Raw genomic sequence first — 23,304 nt, 5'->3', positions numbered from 1 at the left:
GAGGACAGGTGACAGAGAGGGTGAGAGTCAATTAGAAAGATAGTGAAGGGGAGATGAAGAATGGATGAGGAAGGTCAAGGGTGATGGATGGGACTGAAATTGGGGTAGTTGATAGTGACAGGATTGGGGATGAAATGGATGATGCAAAGAATGGGGAGAATTAAGTGACAAAATGAAAGGGTAGTGAGTATAATGGGTGGAAAAGATGGGATAAAATGATTAATGGTGAGAGAATGGAAGTAGAATGGATGCTAAGAGGATGAAGGAATATTGGTTGGAGAAGGGATAGGTCCAAATAAATGACAGAGTCAAGATGAAGGGAAGAATTAATGAAATGTGAGAAGGGAATGACAATGAACTGGCAGGGACCAGATAGCTCAGTTGGCTAGGTTCGTGGTATGTGTTCAGAGTAATGTCAATAGCATGGTTTCAGTCCTCTTCCTGGTTGACATAGACTTGTGGCCTACCTCTATGCCCTGTTCCTTTTGAGTGGTAGGTAATGGCAAGCTACCATTGGCAAAAGCTGCTAAGGAAACAGCTCAAGATGAAGCATCAGCAGACTATGAACTAAGGACCAGTTTTCAGAGTGAGCATATGCAAAATGGAATGAAGGGGAGTGGAAAGATAATTCAATATATGGCAGTGCAAAGGGGTGGGAAAGAGCAGAATCTGAGGACGGTGTTTTGGAAGTCCTTCCCGATTCAGAGTAGTATTGCCCTTAGTCATAGAGTACAACACAGAAACAGACTCTTCGGTCCAACCAGTCCACGCTGAACATCATCCCAAACTAATCTAGTCCCACCTGCCTGCTCCTGGCCCATGTCCCTCCAAACCTTTCCTATTCATATATCCATCCAAATGTCTTTTAAATGTTGTAATTGTACCCACATTCACCACTTCCTCAGGAAGTTCATTCCACATGTGAACTGCCCCCTGTGTAAAAAAAAATTTGCCTCTTACGTCTGTCATTTTTAAATCTCTCTCCTCTCACCTTAAAATGTGCCCCTAGTCTTGAAATTCCCCATCTTGGGGAAGAGACACTATCACCAACTCTATCTACCTCTCATTATTTTATAAACTTCTATCATGTCACCTGCCAACCTCCTACGCTCCAGTGGAAAAAGTCCCAGCCTATCAAGCCTTTCTTTATAACTCAAACCTTCCATACCCGGCAACTTCCTATTGTGAACCCTCTTTCGAACTCTCTCCAGCTTGATAATATCCTTCCTATAATTGGGCAACCAGAATTGAACACAGTACTCCAGAAGAGGCCTCCCCAATGTCTTGTACAACCTCAACATAACATAACATCCCAACTCCTATACTCAAAGGACTGAGCAATGATTGCAAGTGTGCCAAATGTCTTTTTAACCATCCTGTCCGTATGTGACGCAAACTTTAAAGAATTATGTACCTGCACTCTTGAGGTCCCTCTGTTCTACAACACTACCCAAGGCCCAAAAGAAGGTCTAGTTTTGCTCCTTTTCTAGTAGGAGCATCCACATGCTGAAAGAAAATTTTCTTGAGCACATTTGACAAGTTCTTCGCTGTCCAAACTTTTAACGCTGTTAGTCCCAGTCAATGTCTAGAAAATTAAATCCCCCATTATTACAACCTTACTATGCTTACCTATATTTGAGATCTCCCTACATATTTGTTTCTCAATTTCTCTCTTTCTTTTGGGGGGCATATAGTACAATCACATCAAAGTGATCTTTCCTTTCTTATTTGTAATTTCTATCTGTATATTTTCACTGGATGATTTTTCAGAAATATGGTAGCAGTAATGTGTTCCATAACCAAAAATGCCACCCCACCCCTCTTCTTGCTTCCTTTCCATCCTTCCTATAGCATCTAAAACCTGGAACATTGAGCTGTCAGTCTAGTCCATCTTTCAGTCAAGTTTCTGTAATAGCTATGATGTCCCAATCCCACGTTCTTAAACATGCCCTGAATTCATCAGCCTTACCTATAAGACCCCTTGCATTGAAATAAATGCAGTGTATTTCTTCAGAGTCACTACATATGCTGTCTCTTGTCTTTCTTTTGTAATTGATGTGCTCTCCTCACATTCAGGACCTACTCCATCAATCCTTTCATTTATACTGCTACTTAGAATTCCTCCACTTGCTTTCTTTCTCAGTATAAAGTCTCCCTGAATAGAGTGAACAAATCCCCCTGTTAAGATATTGGTCCCTTTCCAGTTTAGGTTTGACCCATCCTTTTTGAAAAGGTCTTCTGTATCCCAAAAGACAGCCTAATTGTTGAAAAACCTGAATTCCTGAACAATACACCAGCTGTATAGCTATTGATTTATCTGCTTTAGCCTTTTGTTCCTTCCCTTGTTTGAGTGTGGCATTGGGAGTAAATCAGAAGTTACTACTTTTAAGGTTCTTTTAAATCTTCTACCTAACCTCTTCAATTCACTCTGTACTGCTTTACTCCTAGCACCAGGAAAGTATCAAACCTAAATTGCCACAGAATCGCCTGTCTATGCTCCTGACAGGAGAGTCCCCTATAACAATAATTCTGTTAAATCTTGTCAAATGCTGCCTAACGTAAGAATTATTCCAAGTGTCCAATAACTGACTGGCCCGTCCCATTTTCCTCGGAGAGAATATCCCCTTCAACTGTTCCAAAAACTGAATCTATTTGATAGAGGAATAGCTGCTGGAGATTTTTGAACTACCTTCTTAACTTTCCTGACAGTCGCCCGTCTATCTGACTGATCCTGCTGGGTAATAACTTTTCTAAATCTACTAGCCATCTCATTCTGTACCTTATATTTGGCCTTAATAACATTAAGCCTAAAAAGAAAGGATGTTTCAATAATACCTTATGTATAAAATAAACTACCTTTCATTTCCTATGGAAAATAATGTTAAAATGGAAACAAAATTAAAAATATATGCATCAAACATATTAAATAAAATCAACCACTTAGCTGGCTGACTGAATAAAAATGATTCCTCTTCAATAAATTCCTCAAAGGAAAAAAAGTCTTCTCTGGAGCTGACTGCACGTAGGATTCTGCAGAATAAAAAGACAACTCCTTATTTAAAAAACAAAATGTTCATTTATTGGAAAAAAAACTATTGCAATGTAAAGAAAAGAACCCTCTAAAACACATACAGACTTTTTTCTTAATTCAGAAATTTAAAAAAAGAAAAACCTCAGCCATTCACTGTAGACCCTTAAAGTTTTAAAAAAAGTCCTTTTGAGAAAAAATTGTGGTTTTCTTTTGGTTTTTGTTTTGAATGTTCATAAAACAAAATGGAAAAAATCCTATATTAGTAAACAATAATGACTATAAAATAAATTATAATAAATCTTTAACTAAGCCTGCAATCCCAGGATCAGCTGCAGGATCCATGCTGCTCCTTGTGACACACAGCCATGAGTTGGAAGTATTTTCACCAAATCTTTGTAGTATCATGTTTAGTGCAAACTCTGCTATGTCAGTTTGAAAGTGAGTTGTAGCTTTCCAATACTTGGTGAACTCTTTTGACTTCAATGCTCTTAAGCAGAGATTGCAAAATACTCTTTCGTTAACACACTGTGCCTTTTAATGACAGTTCGAGTCAAAACTCTTGTTTCTAACCACAATGAGCTTTTATTGTGCCAAGAATTTCACCTGTTGCTTCAGACCTGTATAGTGAAATGCATACATCGTGTTTCATCATTGGGTACCCAATGATTCGATCATGGATTGTCGGCTTTGATGGCAGGGTCAGCATTTATTGCTATTGAGAAGGTGGTAAATTGCCCTGTATGGTTGCAGCCTGTGCTCTCACAGTTTCATTATCCAGTGATGATGTAGCCATGGCAATGCCATTTTGAGTCAGTATTGTCTGACTTTGGGAGGAATGTAGGCAGTGGTGTTCACGTTCACCTGTTGTCCTTGCTCTTCTAGATGGTAGAGATTGTAGTTTTATAGGATACTGTGTAAAGCAGCTGTGGAGAGTTCCTGCAGTGTATCAGTGGGGGGAGGGAGTGATTGTTAAAAATGGTGGGATGAGATACTAATCAAGTGGATAGCTTTGTCCTAGAAGTTGATGCGTTTCTTGAGTGTTTTTGAAGCTGCAGTCAACAGCATTGTTGGCTGACTGGACAGTTGTTTATCGTTCTCCCCTTTTGTAATTCTTGAGCCTTCTGATGGCAAATAGTGCCCAGAATCTATGCAATTTATAATCTTAGATCTGTCAGCAACTAGCATTTGCTTTATCCAAACCTTGTGACCTTTCTACTTTGAGCCATACCACCTCTATCTAATTTTAAGTTGTGCAATATCACAACTGCTTTCTCTTTCCCTGTAGACCTGAAACTTCGTGTGATTCTCTCTATTTCAGTTTTATATTTTCCATAATGCAATTTGTTTCTAGTAATCCTCCCGACACCTTGTATCCCTTCTTTTAAGGTTTTATGAAATGCACCTACCAATTATGTAGTATTCGGTTAGTGTATTTGAAGCCTTCATCATCCCATATCTGTCTGTTTGTTGATGCTTATTTAGGTACTTGTGTTTTATCTTTGTCTTTTGAATTCTAAAATTAGGATCTTCCAGTTGGATTTGAGTCCATAATGTAATGTCAGTGCCTACTGAATTGCCTTTACAGAAATGGAGCAAGCAACATCATAATGTTAAGGCCTCCTGAGGGTCATTTGTGAAAGACCCTTTGCCAGCTAACAAATTGTTTTTTCTGGGATACATGTTTGAGCAAAATGATCTGATTTGATTAATCCATTGCAATCCATCACTTGTTTTCCTCCCTCACTTTTTTGTTTTCCTTTCTTTCTCCCTCTCTCCTTTATCTCTCTCTCTCTTTATCTTGACAATAGTTTCCCTAAATGTCTAATTTTTTTTTTTTATTCAGTTGTGGGATGTGAACGTCACCGGCTAGGTCATAAATTAGTGTCCATCCCAGCAGATGTGACCACATTGTTGTGGGTTTGGAGTCCCATGTAGGCCAGACCAGATAGAGATAGTCCTTTCCTTCCTGAAAGGACATTACTGAACTAGATGGGTTTTACCGACAATCGAAACTGGATTCACTGTCATTATCGGATTCTTAATTTCAAATTTTTTAATTGAATTATAATTCCACCAGCTGTGGTAGGATTCAAATCCTGGTCCCCAGAATATGACGTGTGTTGCTGGGTTAACGGTTGAGCGATAATGCCACAAGGTCGTTGTCTCCCCTAAATGCTATAAGATTGGAGCCATTATGAGGATAGAAGCGTGGAGAGGATGTCAGACTGTGACTAGGATTTTCAAGACCGCATGCAGTCTGACAAGGAAGGTAACAGACTTAATTGATGTATGCAATGTATTAAAGGGAACAGAGGACAGCGTATTTCCTTTCCTAAAAGGATGTTAGTGAACCGGATGGGTCTTTATGACAATTATTACAATTCACTTTACAAGTCACCATAATTGAGAATCATTTTCAGTTCCAGATTTATCAATTGAATTTAAATTTCACCCGCTGCAAAGATGGTATTTGAACCTATGGTCCCAAAGCATTAGCCTGGACCTCTAGATTAAAAGTCCAGTGACATTTGCACTGCCTCAATGTCTTTCTGGATTAAGAGGGGTTATCTAGCATCCAAAGTGCCTGCCGTGTAAAGGAACAGACTAGATTGATACATGCAGGGACTGGTGGTTAAAAAAGAAATCCGGCTAAAAGGTGTTTATCTTCATCAGAGGCAACAAAATTGTAATGTTACAAATACAGGTAATTGGAGCAAATAACCTTTGTTGATGTACATGGAACCCTCTGCACATGTAAACCTCATAAAGAGCATGAGATGGATGACCTATTAAGCTGATGATGGTTGAGGGAGGAATGTTGTCTTGATATTGACTTTCTTCTCATTCATTCATGAGATAGCGAGTGGCATGGTGGCTCAGTGGTAAACACTGCTGCCTCACAGCACCAGGGACCCGGGTTTGATTCCACCCTCGGGTGACTGTAGAGTTTGCACGTTCTCCCCATCACTGCGTGGGTCTCCTCCTGGTGCTCCAATTTCCTCCCACAGTCCAAAGATGTGCGTTTAGGTGGGTTAGCCATGGTAAATGCAGCGTTATGAGGATAGGGGGCTGGGTGTCAGTTGGACGCTCTTTGGAGGGTTGGTTCAGACTCAATAGGCTGAATGGCCTCTTCCTGCACTGTAGGGATTCTATATTCCATGTATTCTGTGTTCTAGGCAGCACGGTAGCTCAGTGGTTAGCACTGCTGCCTCACAGCATCAGGGACCAGAGTTCGATTCCAGCCTCAGATGACTGTCTGTGTGGAGTTTGCACGTTCTCCCCGTGCCTGCATGGATTTCCTCCGGGTGCTCCAGTTTCCTCCAACAGTCCAAAGATGTGCAGGCTAGGTGGATTGGCCATGCTAAATTGCCCATAGTGTCCAGGGATGTTTAGGTTAGGTGAGTTAGACATGGGGAAATCAGGCGTAGGGGAATGGGTCTGGGTGGGATGCTCTTCAGAAGGGCGGTGTGAACTTGTTGGGCCAATTGGCCTGTTTGCACACTGTAGGGATTCTGAGTCTAGATAGGGACTGTGCGTGCTGGGCCAACATTTATTTTCGTTTCCTAGTTGCCTTTCTGCTGTTGGTTACGAGCTGCCGCCTTAAACCACTGCTGTCCATTTCATGTAGGTAAACCCCCAATATTGTCTGGGAGAGAGTTCCAGGATTTTTATGCAGTTATGAAGGAATACAATGTATTTGATTTTAATGTAAGTTTTTGGTAATCCATTACCTCATGATTGGAATGTTTACTGTATAATCCAGAGACTGCTATCTCTGACAATACAGCACTTCCTTAGTACTGCACTTAATATGGTCCAATCCTGACCTTTTAGAACATAAGAACTAGGAGCAGGAGTAGGCCGTCTGGCCCTTCGAGCCTGCTGTGCCATTCAATAAGATCATGGCTGATCTTTTCGTGGACTCAGATCCACTTACCCACGTTTTAAATGATTTTCGTACACATTTGGGTAGACTTCTGTATATGGCTAAGTTCTGCACTTGGGTTGAAAATTGCACAATGCAAGCCCCATAAACAGCAATGACATGGATGACCTGTTAAACTGGTAATGGTTGAAGGAGGAATGTTGTCTCAGATATTGACTTTCTTTTTATTCATTTATGAGATAGGGACTTTGCTTGCAGGGCCAGTAGTTATTATCTTTTCCAAGTTGCCCTTCTGTGGATGACAATGTAACAGTTCCTTTGTACTGCATTTATTACTGTCCAGTCGTGATGTACAAGTGATTCTAAGATTAGATAGGCTTCTGAGTAGAGAATATGTCGGTAAGTTCTGGTGTTGATTCGAAAATTGCAGATGTAATATACACAACATCTTGATATGAACTCCCAAAAGACAACGTTCCATGTTGAGACAAACAGGAAGCTGGGAGAACACAGCAAGCCAGGCAGCATCTGGAGGAAAGGAGCAGTCAACGTTTCGGGTATTACCCTTCTTCAGGACTGAAGAAGGCTAATACCCGAAACCATGTTCAGGACTGAAGAAGGGTAATACCCGAACGGTCGATTGCTCCTTTCCTCCAGATGCTGCCTGGCTTGTTGTGTTCTCCCAGCCTCCTGTTTGTCTACCTTGGATTCCAGCATCTGCAGTTTTTTTTTTTGTTTCTAACTTCATGTTAAGAGCTTGATAGTGTGTAATTTGGTTGAATTGGAGTCAGGTGGAATTTTCTTTCTTTTAGTTTATTTCTGGGGTGTAGGTGTTGCTGACTTGGCCAGTTTTTAATGCCCATCCCCAATTGACATGGAGGTGGTGAGCTGTGTTTTTCATTCCAGTCCTTGGGTTGTAGGTACACCCACAATATTGTTTGGAAGAAAGTTCCAGGATTTTTAACCCAGTGACACTGAGGAAATGGTGATATATTTCCATGTCAGGATGATGAGTGACTAGGAGGGGAACTTGCAAGGAGACAGTGTTCCCATTCATCATCTGCCCTTGTTCTTCTGGCTCGTAGAGGTCATGGATTTAGAAGGTGCTGTTAAAGCAGCCTTGGTGAGTTAATGCCATGCATTTTGTAGTTGCTGCACACTGGCATTGTGAGTGAAGGTTGAAGCTGGTGGGTAGGGCTGCTTTGTCATGAATGTTTTCAGGCTTCTTGAAGTATTTTAGGAGCTATTCGCTCCAGGTAAGCGGAGAGTACTTCATCACATTCCTGACCTGTGCCTTGTATAAGGTGGACAGGCTTTGAGAAGTCAGGAGATGAGTTACTCACTACAGAATTCCTAGCCTTTTATTCGCTCTTGTAGCTGCAGTATTTGTATGGCCGGTCTAATCCGGTTTCTGGTCAGTAGTAACCTCCAGGATGTTCTTCACTCCTGCAAAATGAAGTGGGATAAAAATTAACTTGTACTGTTATACTGTTTACTTCTCTGAGCACTGCTTTTATCCATTCTTTTTAGCGACATGTCCATTCATGCATTGGATGTGGATCCAGCAGAGGCTAAAGCTGTTATTGAAGAAGCTCTGGAGCTCCGAAGGAGAAGACAGGCATTGGCAATACCAGAAGAGGAGCCAGATCTTCAACTAGCACAACCAATCTCTCACTTCACGTATGTAATGGTTAAGGGGCTGTTTGTAAATGTACATTTGATCTCTGTGGGCCTGAATGTCTAACTACTGCCCTGCCTCAGACTGGTGGATATGTGTGAAATGTTGTTTTGTGTACCTATTTCTTTGCTTTGCTTTTAATGTAAGTAAATAGACTGCTATTCAATATTTGTGAAGCTGAATAAAATGAGAACAAACCTTACCACAGCTTTGTAATAACAGGAACTGATTTAATGTTTTGTATTTGACACACCTTGTTAATGTTAACTTGGGTTTCTGTATTTGAGGTGCTGTGTCAGAACTGTGGTGAGTGAACTGGATAAAATTCATTTAAGAGCTTTTGGAAATGAACATGTTCTAAAGTTGATCATCCTCTTAATCCAATCCTGCATTTGGCCTAGGAAAGGTACACCCACTAATTGCCATTTTAATGTCACATGCTTTGGATATTTCTTCTTCATTGATGGGTTGTGGGCATTGTTAGTTAGCATTTATTGCTTAGCCCTAATTGCTTTAGAGAAGGTGGTGGTGAGCTGCACTCTTGAACTGTGGCAGTTCTTGGGACGTAGGGACACCCACACTAATAACAGGAAGAGACTTCCAGGATTTTGACCCAGTGAAAATAAAAGAATGGCAGTAAAGTTCCAAATCAGGATGGTGTGTGGCTTCTGGATCTTGCAGGGGTTGGTGTTCCCATGTATCTGCTGCCGTTGTCCTTCTCGGTGGTAGAGCTTGTGGGTTTGGAAGTTGCTGTTGAAGAAGCCCCGTTGTGTCACTATCACATATCTTGTGGATGGTGCATAACGCTGCCACTGGTGGATTGGGTGCCAGTCAAACAAGCTGCCTTGTCTTGGATCGTACTGGGCTTCTTTACTTGTTAGAGCTTTAACCATCCAGACAAGTGGAGGATATTCCATCACAGTCTTTTTTTTCTGCCTTGAAGGTGATAGATAGCTTTGGAAGTCAGGAGGTGAATTACTGGCAGCAGGATTCCTAGCCTCTGATCTGCTCTTGTTCCCACAGCATTTAAATGGCTAGTAAGTTCAGTTTCTGGTCAATGATAACCCCCAGTTACTGGAATAACCAAATAGTTGCATTTGGCATTCCATTGTGTTGTACGTGCCTCTCCTGATACGTGTTGGAACTTTACAAACGTGGCTCGTTGCTGATATATTGTCTTTAAAGCGGCTCTTGAGGCATTAGCATCTGCCAAAAATGATAAGTTGACATGGTATATTTTCTGATTATTGCTGCCATATTTTCACACTGCTTGATAAAGTTGATGGTGTTTCTCGAATTGTCGAAAATTCACCAGTCATTGCCTCTGTCCATTTTTTTTCATTTAGCATGCTCTGCACATTTTGAATCTATCAGTGCCTGGGTTTTTCGACTTACAGAATATTGCCTCCAGTTCCCTGTTTTAATTGATTTGAAAAATGCATTGCTGCTTAGCTGATCTGAATGTATCTTGAATTGTTGCATTTATTTATTTTTAGCAATCATAGAGTCATACAGCATGGAAAACCGACCCTTTGGTTCAACTAATCCCACGCCTGTTACTTTTTTATTTGAACCCCTTGTCCCTACATCGTTCTGACTTCTTCTACTTTTATCTTCTAATTCTTTCATCTTAACGTCTGGGTCACTATTTTCCCCTTGCTTGCCAGTTTAAAGTCTTATCATTAGTCTTACTTGCGCTTTCTCCTGCACTTTCTAATTAGATATAATATTGTACTGATATGTAATGCTGTTTATATGCACAATTGGTTCACCATCTTCAGGTTCCAGCATGTATCTGTGAGTTGCATAAGAACAAAATGTACTGTGGGAGAAGCAAATGCAAGCAGAATCTTAAAAATCTCCTTTTACAAGTTAATTCCACAGTTACGTTCAAAGAGCTTTTTCAGGTGGGGTGAATAGTCGTTTTCCATCCTTTTTTCTTTCTCTCTACATGCTGGTACCTGCACAGGATTGCATGTCTATTGAATCACCAAGAAGACCAATGCTTTGACTATGATTTATCCCTCTGTCAGAACTTTGTAGGAGCACCTGTAAACTGTACTATTGAAAGATCAATACTTCAATTCCTTCTGGCAATGCAGTCATTTAATATATTGTTGTTTTCTTTTTATAGGTGGAGGTGCCTGGGTGAGAGTTTACTGGCTACCTACATGCAGTTGACATCTTCCGAGCCCCCTCACCCCAGCCTTGGCAGAATGATAGACCTTTGCATGTACAGAGACCCTTCTCAACATCTGTTGACGTCACCAACTAGCACGCCTGTCAGTGTCATCCAGCCCAATCCTGCAACATCCAGTCCTGCACCTGTAGTGACAGCACCAACAATGCCAGCACCAGCTATGGTTACACCAGCAGCTCCAACTCCAGTTCCAAGTGTGTCAGAAACTGTAGGAACACAAGGTTAGCATGAGTATAATTGTATCTGTGATGCCAGAAGTGAGAGAAAACAGCAGGTTTTGAAGTTAATGTGGGAACTTGGTATACGTGTAGTCATGTTTTGTTGAGTGAATTTGTTTTTGGATGATTCCCCATCGTAGTAATTACAATGCTTCTGATGACCTTTGATTGCTGAGTAATGGGACATTCTTCTGTGTTAATATCCTCTTTATCTATGCAGACAAAAAATTGGCAGCCATGATGCGATCTCAGAAAGTGAGAGGGAGTTTGTGGAGGACAGGAGTAATATAAGAGGGAACTCATCCCTGAGCTAGACTTCTAGATAGTTTCTAATCAGCCTATTTGGAGATATTATTACATGCCCCTGAAGCAGGTGGGTCTTGACCACAGGCCTTCTGGCACTGAGGTAGGGATACTACAACTTTCCTGCAAGAGCCCCATTTGAGTTGGATTGGCACTGAGAAAAACCAACATGGATACTTGAGCTCTGGCCAGTCAGCTACCAGTGCTGGAATCTGATGAAATTGACAAAGGGAAGTGGGGGGAGAAGCTGCAACTACTTATACTTTGTTCTGACATGTGAATATCTATGTCTGAGTACTGTACTTCGGTGATTTGACATTGTTTTGTTTCTGACTTGTATATTCTGAAAAATCCTGGGGATCATTTTCCATGTTAAAGGAGCTACCTAAACGTAAACTGTTTGTTGAGATGAGTTCTGGGATCAAATTACAAGGTAACTTGCTTCTCCATGTATTTGTGAGATCAACTTATTTTCTGCTGTCGCTCTTCAATTACTGAAATAGGACTTTCAGGTGAGCCCCCATTGCAGGAATTGACAACTCCATGTCTGGCTGAGCCTAAGATCGGCCCATGAATAAGTACACTAACAACGCCAGTAACAAATTTAATTCATGTAGTGCCTTTCACATATTTAACCAATCACAAGGCACTTCAAAGGAGCATAATCTGACAAGACATTGACACTAAATCACAGATGTATAGGGCATTTTGCCCTTGTAGCCTGCTCTGTCATTCTGTATGATTATGGCAGATCTTCTATCACACTTCCTTTTCATAACCACTGAAGTCTCTAATATTTAAAAATGTATCAATCTTTTTCTTGAATGGCTTTCACATTCTTTGGGATAGTGTATTCCACAGATTGACTACCCTGTATATGAAGAAATGGTTCATTATCTTTGTCCTAAATGGCCTAGTCTGTATCCTGAGACTGTGACCTCTGGTTCTGTTGTGATGGTAATGAGTTCAGCCAGGTGGACATCAAAGAGGAATGTCAGGCATTCTGACACTCTGTGAGCTGCCTCTGAGTAAGCTGGACATGAGCCATGCATATCTGCAGTTGCGGTTAGATGAGGATTCCCAGAAGTAGGCTACAATTAATACCCATAAGGGCTTTTACCGATGTATGGGACTGCCATTTGGGGTATTGTCAGTCTGTGCAATTTTTCAGTAGACAATGGAGAACATTTTGCAAGGTCTACCCTGGGTCGCCATTTACCTGGATGACGTGCTAATAACAGGGAAGACCAATACAGAGCACTTAGAAAACTTGGACATAGTCCTTAGATGTTTCTCCAAGGCACGCACCCAAGAAGAGAAAAACGTGTTCCAGGCACCTCACGTGATCTACTTGGGCTACAGCACCGACAAGACCGGGTTGCACCCATTGGAAGATGAAGTGAGGCCTCAAACAATTGTGAAATAGTAATATTCTGCAAAATATGATGCTCGACTCTTGTGGGATTACTAAATAGCATGATGAGCTGAATAGCCTTTATTGTGCAGTAAGTATCCTGATTGGATGATCTGTGGTTATCCTGTGAAGATAGTAGTGAACCATCACCTTCTTGAATTGATGTCTTGTTTTTAGAAATAACAAATTAGCTTCCTTCAGGGGGCAATAAAACAGAGAACTGTGGGTGGTGGAGATCTGAAACAAAAACAGAAATTGCTAGAGAAACTCAGCAGGTCTCTCAACATCTATGGGGAGAAAGCAGAGTTAACACTCTGAGTCCAGAACCCCTCAGTTCTGAAAAAGGGTCACTGGACCTGAAACATTCACCTTGCTTTCTCTCCATAAACGCTGTGAGACTTGCTGAGTTTCCCCAGCTTTCTGTTTTTGTTTTAGATTCCCAGCATCCACAGTTCTTTGTTTTATTTCAAAAATCAGTGGTAGATTTGAATGAGCATTCTCTGGACTATTAACCTTGAATTTTGGAATGCAATGATATCTGTATCTTTATAAGAAGATTCAAAGCTTGCAAAGGGAACTTTTCGGATGAATTTGCCCTGGGAACCAGCTATGTTAAATGTGGCAGTTGATCCAAAGTAAGGCTTGAGTTACCTGTATTGAAGTGTCTGTAATGTTGTCTCTGCAGATCATTCACTGATGTGTTTGTGTTTTGTTGAATTAATCATGTTTAAAGCAGAAACATCCATCATTGACAAGGCGAAGAAGGGCTCCAAAAGGAAGCGGATAGCTGATGAGGCAGGTGAACCAGCGAAGAGGCGCTCGGCTCGAGTGCGAAACACCAAGTGTAAGAAGGAAGAGAAGATTGATTTTCAGGAACTACTGATCAAATTTCTGCCCTCAAGGTACAGTAAACTTTTAATAAACTGAGTTTTTAAGCAATTACTGACGATTGGTGTATTAACAGAGCTGAAACTGTCCCTAAACAAACTGAAAGAATCTGTTCTTCTAATAGACCATGCAACAAGTTCCTATTCTTAGATACCAAGGTGTAGAGCTGGATGAACACAGCAGGCCGAGCAGGAAGGCTGACGTTTCGGGCCTAGACCCTTCTTCAGAAATGGGGGAGGGGAAGGGGGTTCTGAAATAAATAGGGAAGGGGGGGAGCGGATAGAAGAGAAGATAGGTGGAGAGGAGACAGTCAGGTCAAAGAGGCGGGGATGGAGCCAGTAAAGGTGAGTGTAGGTGGGGAGTTAGGGAGGAGATAGGTCAGTCCAAGGAGGACGGATAGGTCAAGGGGGCGGGATGAGGTTGGTAGGTAGGAGATGGAGGTGGGGCTTGAGGTGGGAGGAGGGGATGAGCTGGGCTGGTTTTGGGATGCGGTAGAGGGAGGGGAGATTTTGAAGCTTGTGAAGTCCACATTGATACCATTGGGCTGCAGGGTTCCCAAGCGGAATATGAGGTGCTGTTCCTGCAACCTTCGGGTAGCATCATTGTGGCACTGCAGGAGGCCCAGGATGGACATGTCGTCTGAGGAATGGGAGGGGAAGTTGAAATGGTTCGCGACTGGGAGGTGCAGTTGTTTAGTGCGAACCGAGCGTAGGTGTTCTGCAAAGCAGTCCCCAAGCCTCCGCTTGGTTTCCCCGATGTAGAGGAGGCCACAACGGGAACAGCGGATGCAGTATACCACATTAGCAGATGTGCAGGTGAACATCTGCTTGATGTGGAAAGTCTTCTTGGGGCCTGGGATGGGGATGAGGGGGGAGGTGTAGGGGTAGGTGTAGCACTTCCTGCGGTTGCAGGGAAAAGTGGTGGGGCTAGAGGGGAGTGTGGAGCGGACAAGGGAGTCACGGAGAGAGTGGTCCCTCCGGAAAGCAGATAAGGGTGGGGAGGAAAAATGTCTTTGGTAGTGGGGTCAGATTGCAGATGGCGGAAGTGTTGGAGGATGATGCGTTGGATGCGGAGGTTGATGGGGTGGTACGTGAGGACGAGGGGGATTCTGTTTTGCTTGTTATTGCGGGGAGGGGGTGTGAGGGATGTGTTGCGGGAAATGCGGGTGACATGGTTGAGGGCATTCTCGACCACTGAGGGGGGTAAGTTGTGGTCCTTGAAAAACGAGGACATCTGAGATGTACGGGAGTGGAATGTCTCATCCTGGGAGCAGATGTGGTGGAAGTGAAGGAATTGGGAATAGGGGATGGCATTTTTGCGGGAAGGTGGGTGGGAGGAGGTGTATGCTAGGTAGAAGACCTGAACCATCCCCACCCACCACCACCCTCCTCCGCTTGGCTGAGCTTGTCCTCGCCCTCAACAACTTCTCTTTCAACTCTTCTCATTTTCTTCAGGTAAGCGGGGTTGCCATGGGTACCCGCACGGGCCCTAGTTATGCCTGTCTCTTCGTGGGGTACGTGGAACATTCCTTGCTCCAGTCCTATTCCAGCCCCCACCCACAACTCTTTCTCTGATACATCCTGATATCATTGGTGCTGCTTCCCACTCTCGTCGAGAATTGGAAAACTTCATCAATTTTGCCTCCAATTTCCACCCTGCCCTCACTTTCACCTGGTCTATCCCTGACTCCTCCCTTCCCTTCCTCGACATTTCTGTTTCCAATTCTGGGGATAGGCTGGCCACTAATATCCATTACAAACCCACCGACTTCCACAGCTACCTGGACTATACATCCTCACACCCCACTTCCTGTAAAGACTCCATCCCATTCTCTCAGTTCCTCTGTCTCTGTCGCATATGTTCAGATGAGGCCAACTTCGACAAGGGAGCCTCCGAAATGTCCACGTTCATCCTCAACCGAAGATTCCCCAGCTCCGTTGTCGACAGGGCCCTCAATTGGGTCCGACCCATCTCCCTCACCCCTTCTCTTCCCTCCTGCAACAGCGATCGGGTTCCCCTTATCCTCACCTACCATCCCACCAGCATCCACATCCAGAAGATCATCAGACGCCATTTCTGCCACCTCCAGCAAGATGCCACCACCAGACACACATTCCCCTCCCCTCCCTTGTCTGCCTTCCGCAGGGACCGTTCCCTCTGGGACACCCTGGTCCACACTTCCTTCACCCCCAACACCTTCCCACAGCCCTACGGCACCTTCCCCTGTAACCGGCGAAGGTGCAACACCTGCCCATTTAGCTCCTCCCTCCCCAGAATCCAAGGGCCCAAACATACCTTCCAGGTGAAGCAACACTTCACTTGCACTTTCAAGAATCTAGTCTACTGTATTTGCTGCTCACAATGTGGTCTCCTCTACATTAGGGAAATGAAGCGTAGACTTGGCGACCGCTTCGCAGAACATCTACGTTCTGCTCGCAAAAAAGACCCTGAACTACCTGTTGCCTGCCACTTCAATGCACCACCTTGCTCCCTGGCCAACATCTCTGTCTCCGGCTTGCTACAGTGTTCCAGTGAAGCCCAGCGCAAGCTGGAGGAACAACATCTCATTTTCAGCTTGGGGACCCTACAGCCCTCCGGACTCGATATTGAGTTCAATAATTTTAGGGCCTAAACTCTCATGTCCCAGCCCCCCACCCCACACACCAGGCCTTGTTACCACATAGCCTGCCACTACACACTCCCTGTTGTTAGTCACTAACAGTCCCCATTAACAACTATTCACTCTCCCAGCCTGATCGTTAGCAACTCCCATGTCTGTCCAACTGTCTTTCTCTCTCTTTGGGCTCTATCCTATCGTTTACTCCCTACCCCACCCACCTCCCTATTTTCTGTATATAAACCGACGTTTTCCCAGCCACCTTCAGTTCTGAGGAAGGGTCACCGGACCCGAAATGTTAACTCTGTTTTCTCCTCCATAGATGCTGCCAGACCTGCTGAGCTTTTCCAGCAACTTTGTTTTTGTTCCTGATTTACAGTATCCGCAGTTCTTTTGGTTTTTATTTCCTAATCATGTTGTTTCTTCTGACTGTGGGAAAGAAAGGCTTAGTTGATGCTTGAGAACTTACTACTGATGACTGTGAGAATGGCACTTGGTGAAGTAATCATAATTCATAGAATTGTAGAATCCCTGCAGTGCGGAAGCAGGCCATTTGGCCCATCGAGTCCACACACTCCTCCCCTCCGAAGAGCATTTCGCTCAGACCCATCCTTGTAACCTGCATTTCCAATTGGCTAATCCACCTAGCCTACACATCCCCGGATAATATGGGCAATTTAGCATGGCCAGTCCACCTAACCTGCACATCTTTGGACTGTGGGAGGAAACTAGGGCACCTGGGGGAAACCCATGCAGACATGGTGGGGGGGGAAATGTGCAGACACAATGCAGACAGTCGCCTGAGGGTGGAATCGAACTTGGGTCACCGGTGTTGTGAGGCAGCGGGGATAATCTTTGAACCACCATGCTGCCCTATAGCCATTATGCTGTTCTGAGACATTGCGTGTGATTACCATGGATCTCCAATAAACAAGGCCAATTTTCCCCTTGGGGAGATGCAACTTCTCAAACGTATCAGAATTGTGTTCCCTGTCCTTGGCTTATTGTTATTAACTGGTTGAGATGTTCAATTGCACTCTATTTCCCTGACCAACCAAAAAAAAACAGATTTGAGTTAGACCTCCCACAACCACAACCATCTTCCTATGTGTCAGGTATGACTCCAACCACTGGCGAGTTTGCCCCCTGATACCCATTGTTTCCAAATTTGCCAAGGCTCCTTGATGCCACACTCGGTCGAATGCAGCCTTGATATCAAGGGCTGTCACTCTCCCCTCACCTCTGGAGTTCAGCTGTTTTGTCCATGTTTGAACCAAGGCTGTAATGAGGTCAGGAGCTGAGTGGCCCTGGCGGAACCCAAACTGGGCATCACTGAGCAGGTTATTTCTGAGCAAGTGCTGCTTGATAGTGCTGTTGATGACACCTTCCATCACTTTACTGATGATCCAGAGGACACTGATGGGGTGGTAATTGGCCGGGTTGGATTTGTCCTGTTTTTTGTGTACAGGACATACCTGGGCAATTTTCCACATTGTCGGGTAGATACCAGTGTTGTAACTGTACTGGAACAGCTTGGCTAGGGGAGCGGCAAGTTGTGGAGCACAAGTCTTCAGTACTATTGCCAGAATGTTGTCAAGACCGGTAGCCTTTGCAGTATCCAGTGTCTCCAACCGTTTCTTGATATCACGTGGAGTGAATCGAATTGGCTGAAGACTGGTACCTGTAATGCTGGGGACCACTGGAGGAGGCTGAGATGGATCATCCACTTGGCACTTCTGGCTGAAGATTGCTGTGAATGCTTCAGCCTTATCTCTTGCACTGATGTGCTGGGCTGTTCCATCATTGAGGATGGGGATATTTGTGGAGCCTCCTCCTCCAGTGAGTTGTTTAATTGTCCACCACCATTCACAACTGGATGTGGCAGTACTGCAGAGCTTAGATCTGATCTGTTGGTTGTGGGATCGCTTAGCTTTATCTATCACTTGCTTTCGCTGTTTGGTGTGAATGTTGTCCTGTTTGGTGTCTTCACCAGGTTGATATCTCATCTTCAGGTAAGCCTGGTGCTGCTCCTGGCATGCCCTCCTGCACTCTTCATTCGACCAGGGTTGATGGTAATGGTCAAGTGGGGGATATGCTGGGCCATGAGGTTACAGATTGTGTTGGAGTACAGTTCTGCTGCTGTTGATGGCCCACAGTGCCTCATGGATGCCCAGTCTTGAGTTGCTAGATCTGTGCGATGTCTGTCCCATTTAGCATGGTGATAGTGCCACACAACACAATGGAAGTTATTCTCAATGTGAAGGCGGGACTTTGTCTCCACAAGGACTGTGCGATGGTCACTCTTACTGATACTGTCATGGACAGGTGCACCTTCAGCTGGCAGATTGGTAAGAATGAGGTCAAGTATGTTTTTCCTTCTTGTTGGTTCCCTCCCCACCTGCCGCAGACCCAATCTAGCAGCTATGTCATTTAGGACCCGACCAGCTCGATCAGCATTACTGCTGCCGAGCCACTCTTGGTGATGGACATTGAAATTCCCCACCCAGAGTACATTTTGTGCCCTTGCCATCCTCTGTGCTTCCCTCAAGCGTTGTTCAACATTGAGGAGAATTGATTCATCAGCTGAGGGAGGACAGTATGTGGTAATCAGCAGGAGATTTCCTTGCCCATGTTTAACTTGAAGCCATGAGACTTCATAGGGTCTGGAGTCAATGTTGAGGACTCCTGGAGCAACTCCCTCCTGACTATATACCACTGTGCCGCCCCCTTTGCTGGGTCTGTCCTGCTGGTGGGACAGGACATATCCAGAGATGATGATGATGGTGTCTGGGACATTGCCTGTATGGTATGATTCTGTGAGTATGATTATGTCAGGCTGTTGCGTGACTAGTCTGAGAGACAGCTCTCCCAATTTTGGCACTGACCCCCACATGTTAGTGAGGAGGACTTTGCATGGTTGACAGGGCTGTTTTTGCTGTTATCTTTTCCGGTGCCCAGATCGATGCCTGGTGATCCGTCTGGTTCCATTTCTTTGAGTCTGTTGCATCAAGATGAATAAGGTGTAGAAAAATACAGTATTACAGAAGCTTTAATCAGTTTAACGTATCACTGATGCAGTTCTCCAAGACATTTGTACAATTTAAGCTACTTACCCCTGTAACCTCCCTTGCCTGTTCCACCAGATCAGTGAATTAATATTTTCTGGCATCCCAACTTAAGCTACCTCTTTCAGTTTATATTCATGTCTAATTGCTTTGACCTCCTTTCATCACAAATCAAATGATGTGACTAGACTGCTTTACTTGGAAAACTTCAGTCACCTCAGCATGAACTACGTTACAACAAACTCATTGTTCTTGGAGGTAAAGTTTATTTTCCAGTTTCCTATCTTCTACTTGCAACTGCAATGTTTCCTGAATGCATCCCACATACAAACAGTACATGATAAATCGTTATATTGTCTAAACCCCTTTGAACGCCCAATGTTCTGGTTAATTAAAGGAGGCTGTGGTCAATATTTTGAGACCTAACCTGTGCACAATTGTGGAAAGCAGTACAGTTTCTGTGCTAAAGCAGGCATTTCATACTAACTTCCTGTTATCTCACTAGGCTGAAAAAGGTAGATCTAGAGGATGAAGATGATGCGTTTGGCACCTTTGAAGTTCAGACTGAGTTGAAAAAGGAAAGTCAGCAACTAATGGGCCCTTATCGAATGCAGTTTGATCCCTCATCCTTTATGGAACTAGGTAGGTTTTCAGGCCAGGATTCCTCTACATCTGTTCTGGATGGGATCCTCCACTTCTCTGCATCACCATCACCTTGAAGTCACTTGTCAAAATCTTTGTCCACTAATTCCAGGATATCTGAATGGTGGATCAGTGATAGTTTTGTTCTACTATTGGGGCTGGTTTTGTGACTTCGGGTTAAGTGGACTTGACAGTGTGATGTGTATGTCTTTATTTTATGCTGGCAGGTATTTTGTGGCATTTAGACCTATTTATTTGCCATAGGGGACCATGCAAAGTGCTAACATTTACAGGCAGTGTTTAAAATTTTTTTTCTGTAGTGGTCTTACATACATTATATCCAATGTTAGAATCCTGCACTGGTTGAAATATTCCTTCTCTGGCTGCCCATGCCCAGTATTCTTATCAGTCACGTACTTTTTTAAATGTTGTTAATTCGAATATTGTCAGATTTCCCATATAGCTGGAAATGATTTTATATTTTGTTGCTTTATGTTGATGACCTGGGAGTTTTGTTTTCAAACAAGCCATCAAATTAACATTGAATTTTGTTGAATGTCTGGATCTACTGACTTTTACCAGTTGTGAGAGGCAATTGCACTGAGTTGAAGTTTGTTCAGCCAAATTCCTGCAGTTGACTTCCATGGATAACTGTGCCTCTGCTGTGTTTCCATAATGTATCTGTGTGTCCCCGCCCCCCACCGCCCTGTGCAGATTCAGGACGTCTCTTCTTTGCTGGTCTGTAATCCCCTGGTTTTCCTCCTTCACCCTTCTTATAAAGTGGAGTGATGTACAATTTTCCAATTAAGAGGGACAACTCCTGTATCTGGGGGAGCTCTGAAAAATTTTAGTTAGGGCATTTACAACGTGCTCCCTACTTCTTCACCCTTAGGTCCTGGGATTTGTCACTCTTAGTTCCATTAATTTCCTTCTCATCAATGTTTTACTTACATTAATTTTATTTGGTCCTTGTCCTCGATCACTATTTTTCTACTGTAAATACTGAGGCTAAATCATTATTAATATGTTTGCCATTTCCCCATAGTCACTGACACTATCCCTGCTTTCAGTCTTTAGTGAGCCAACATTGCACCTGACCACCCGCTTTCCCTTTATGCAAGTATATAAAATTTCTTCTTGTTGATTTTGGTCACCTCTTTCTTCAAAACTCCAATGAGTTTGAAATCAACCTGCACGGCCTTTCCACATAACACAGCTCACTCATTCCCAGGAATCCACTCAATGAATTTTCACTGAACTGCTTATGATGCAAGAATATACTCCAGGTACAGCTTAAAAGGCCCATACAAATATAGCAAGTCTTCCCTACTTTTATACTCCACTCCCTTGGAATAACATTCTTTTCATTTTCCTTCCCGATTATTTGCTATACTGCATGTTTATTTTGTGGTCCATGTGCAAAGGCATTCAGAACCCTTTTTCTACTGTAAATACTGAGGCTAAATCATTATTAATATGTTTGCCATTTCCCAATAGTCACTGACACTATCCCTGCTTTCAGTCTTTATCTCTCTTTGAGTTATTAATCTGCTTTTCTATTCTACCTTACATGTTTCACGTAATGTTTTATTTCATCTGTAAACCTTGAAACGATGTTCTGTTTAATGCACTCTTATCCCAAAAAAGCTGTGATCTTCCAGGCTCACATCACAGAATACTACTTTGAGTTTGGACGAAAACTGTTCACTATTACTTTCTGCTTTTAGTGCCTTAGGTATTTTGTTTAAAAAAAAAATTTAATCAACCTGTTTGGATATGTTGTGACACACTTCATGGACCTTGCGACTCAGAGCTAAGGACACCACATTTGCGCCACAAGCTTTAGTCAATTTTATGTATATGTTATCCTGCTGTCCCTTTTAATTCCATGAACTTAAATTTTGCTAATGAGTCGATAATACAATTATACTTTCCTCATCATTTCTGTCAATCAAAAGGTCAGGTAGGGATGTTCGCCAATGGTTGCACAATATTCAGCACCATTTGCAATTCCTCAGGTACTGAAGCAGTCCATGTGCAAATATGTCAAGATCTGGATATTATCGAGGCTCAGGCTGACAAGTGACAGTAACATTCATGTCACACAAATGCCAGGCAATGATCATCACCAATAAGAGACAATCTAACCACTGCCCCTTGACATTCAATGGTGTTACCATCACTGAATCCCTCACAATCAATATCCTGGGGGTTACTATTGATCAGAAACTCAATTGGACTCCCCACATAAACACAGTGGCTGCAAGAGCAGGTCAGAGGCTGGGAATACTGCGGCGAATAACTCTCCTCCTGACTCCGCAAAGCCTGTCCACCATCTACAAGGCAAAGTCAGGAGTGTGATGGAATATTCCCCACTTGCCTGGATGAGTGTAGCTCCAAAAACACTCTAGATACTTGACACCATCCAGGACAAAGCAGCCTGCTTGATTGGCACTACATTCTTAAGCGTCCACTCCCACCACCGACACTCAGTAGCAGTTGTGTATACTATCTACGAAAAACACTGCAGAAATTCACCAAAGACCCTTACACATCACCTTCCACATCCACAACCACTTCCAACTAGAAGGACAAGGGAAGCAGGTACATGGGACCACCACCCCTCCAAGCCACTCACCATCCTGACTTGGAAATATATCACTTGTTCCTTCACTGGGTCAAATTCCTGGAATTCTCTCCCTACTTAGATTGTGGAATGAGGACTGCAGCAGTTCAAGAGGCAGTTCACCACTACCTTAAGGGAAACTAGGGATGGACAATAAATGCTGGCCAGCCAGTGATGCCCATGTCCCAGAATGAACAAAAGAAATTACTTAAATTCAATCAAGTTAGCCAAATGCAAATGGTCTTTAATAAGAGATAGTAGGAACTGCAGATGCTGGAGAATCTGAGATAACAAGGTGTAGAGCTGGATGAACACAGCAGGCCAAGCAGCATCATAGGAGCAGGAAGGTTCCGGAGGGAGGAGGATAACTTCTTCAGGGTAGGCATCCTTAGAAGAGGCTTCGCAGTGGGGTTAAAATTGTATCAGAGATGCCTTCCTGCTCCTGTGATGCTGCTTGGCCTGCTGTGTTCATCCAGCTCTACACCTTGTTATCTCAGATTCTCCAGCATCTGCAGTTCCTACTATCTCTGATACAATTTTAACCCCACTGCGAAGCCTCTTCTAAGGATGCCTAGCCTGAAGAAGTTACCCTCCTCCCTCCGGACAAACCTCAGGGGATCTACGTGTCTGTTTCCTCTCCACCTATCTTCTCCTCTATCCATCTTCTATCCGCCTTCCCCTCTCTCCCTATTTGTTTCAGAACCCCCTTCCCCTCCCCCGTTTCTGATGAAGGGTC

The 23,304-nt window shown here is 43.4% G+C and overlaps 1 protein-coding gene across 3 annotated transcripts in view; it reads left to right on the top strand.

Moving 5' to 3' along the window:
* The window catches only part of cabin1 (calcineurin binding protein 1), a 404,357-nt gene that overhangs the window by 14,195 nt on the left and 366,858 nt on the right, over positions 1–23,304 (top strand). For 2 of the 3 annotated variants that reach the window (XM_048611392.1, XM_048611390.1), the window contains exons 7-10: positions 8,448–8,597; positions 10,730–11,016; positions 13,464–13,632; positions 19,806–19,942. In XM_048611392.1, coding sequence (XP_048467349.1) covers positions 8,448–8,597; positions 10,730–11,016; positions 13,464–13,632; positions 19,806–19,942 — 743 coding nt within the window. The remainder of the gene's footprint in view (positions 1–8,447; positions 8,598–10,729; positions 11,017–13,463; positions 13,633–19,805; positions 19,943–23,304) is intronic. The other variant, XM_048611391.1, reaches the window with a different exon arrangement.

This window comes from Rhincodon typus, chromosome 24 (assembly GCF_021869965.1).
Source record: "Rhincodon typus isolate 14 chromosome 24, sRhiTyp1.1, whole genome shotgun sequence".
Classification (NCBI taxonomy): Eukaryota; Metazoa; Chordata; class Chondrichthyes; order Orectolobiformes; family Rhincodontidae; genus Rhincodon; species Rhincodon typus.
Note: the sequence above shows the minus strand (reverse complement) of the source record. Positions and strands in the feature narration are given on the sequence as shown.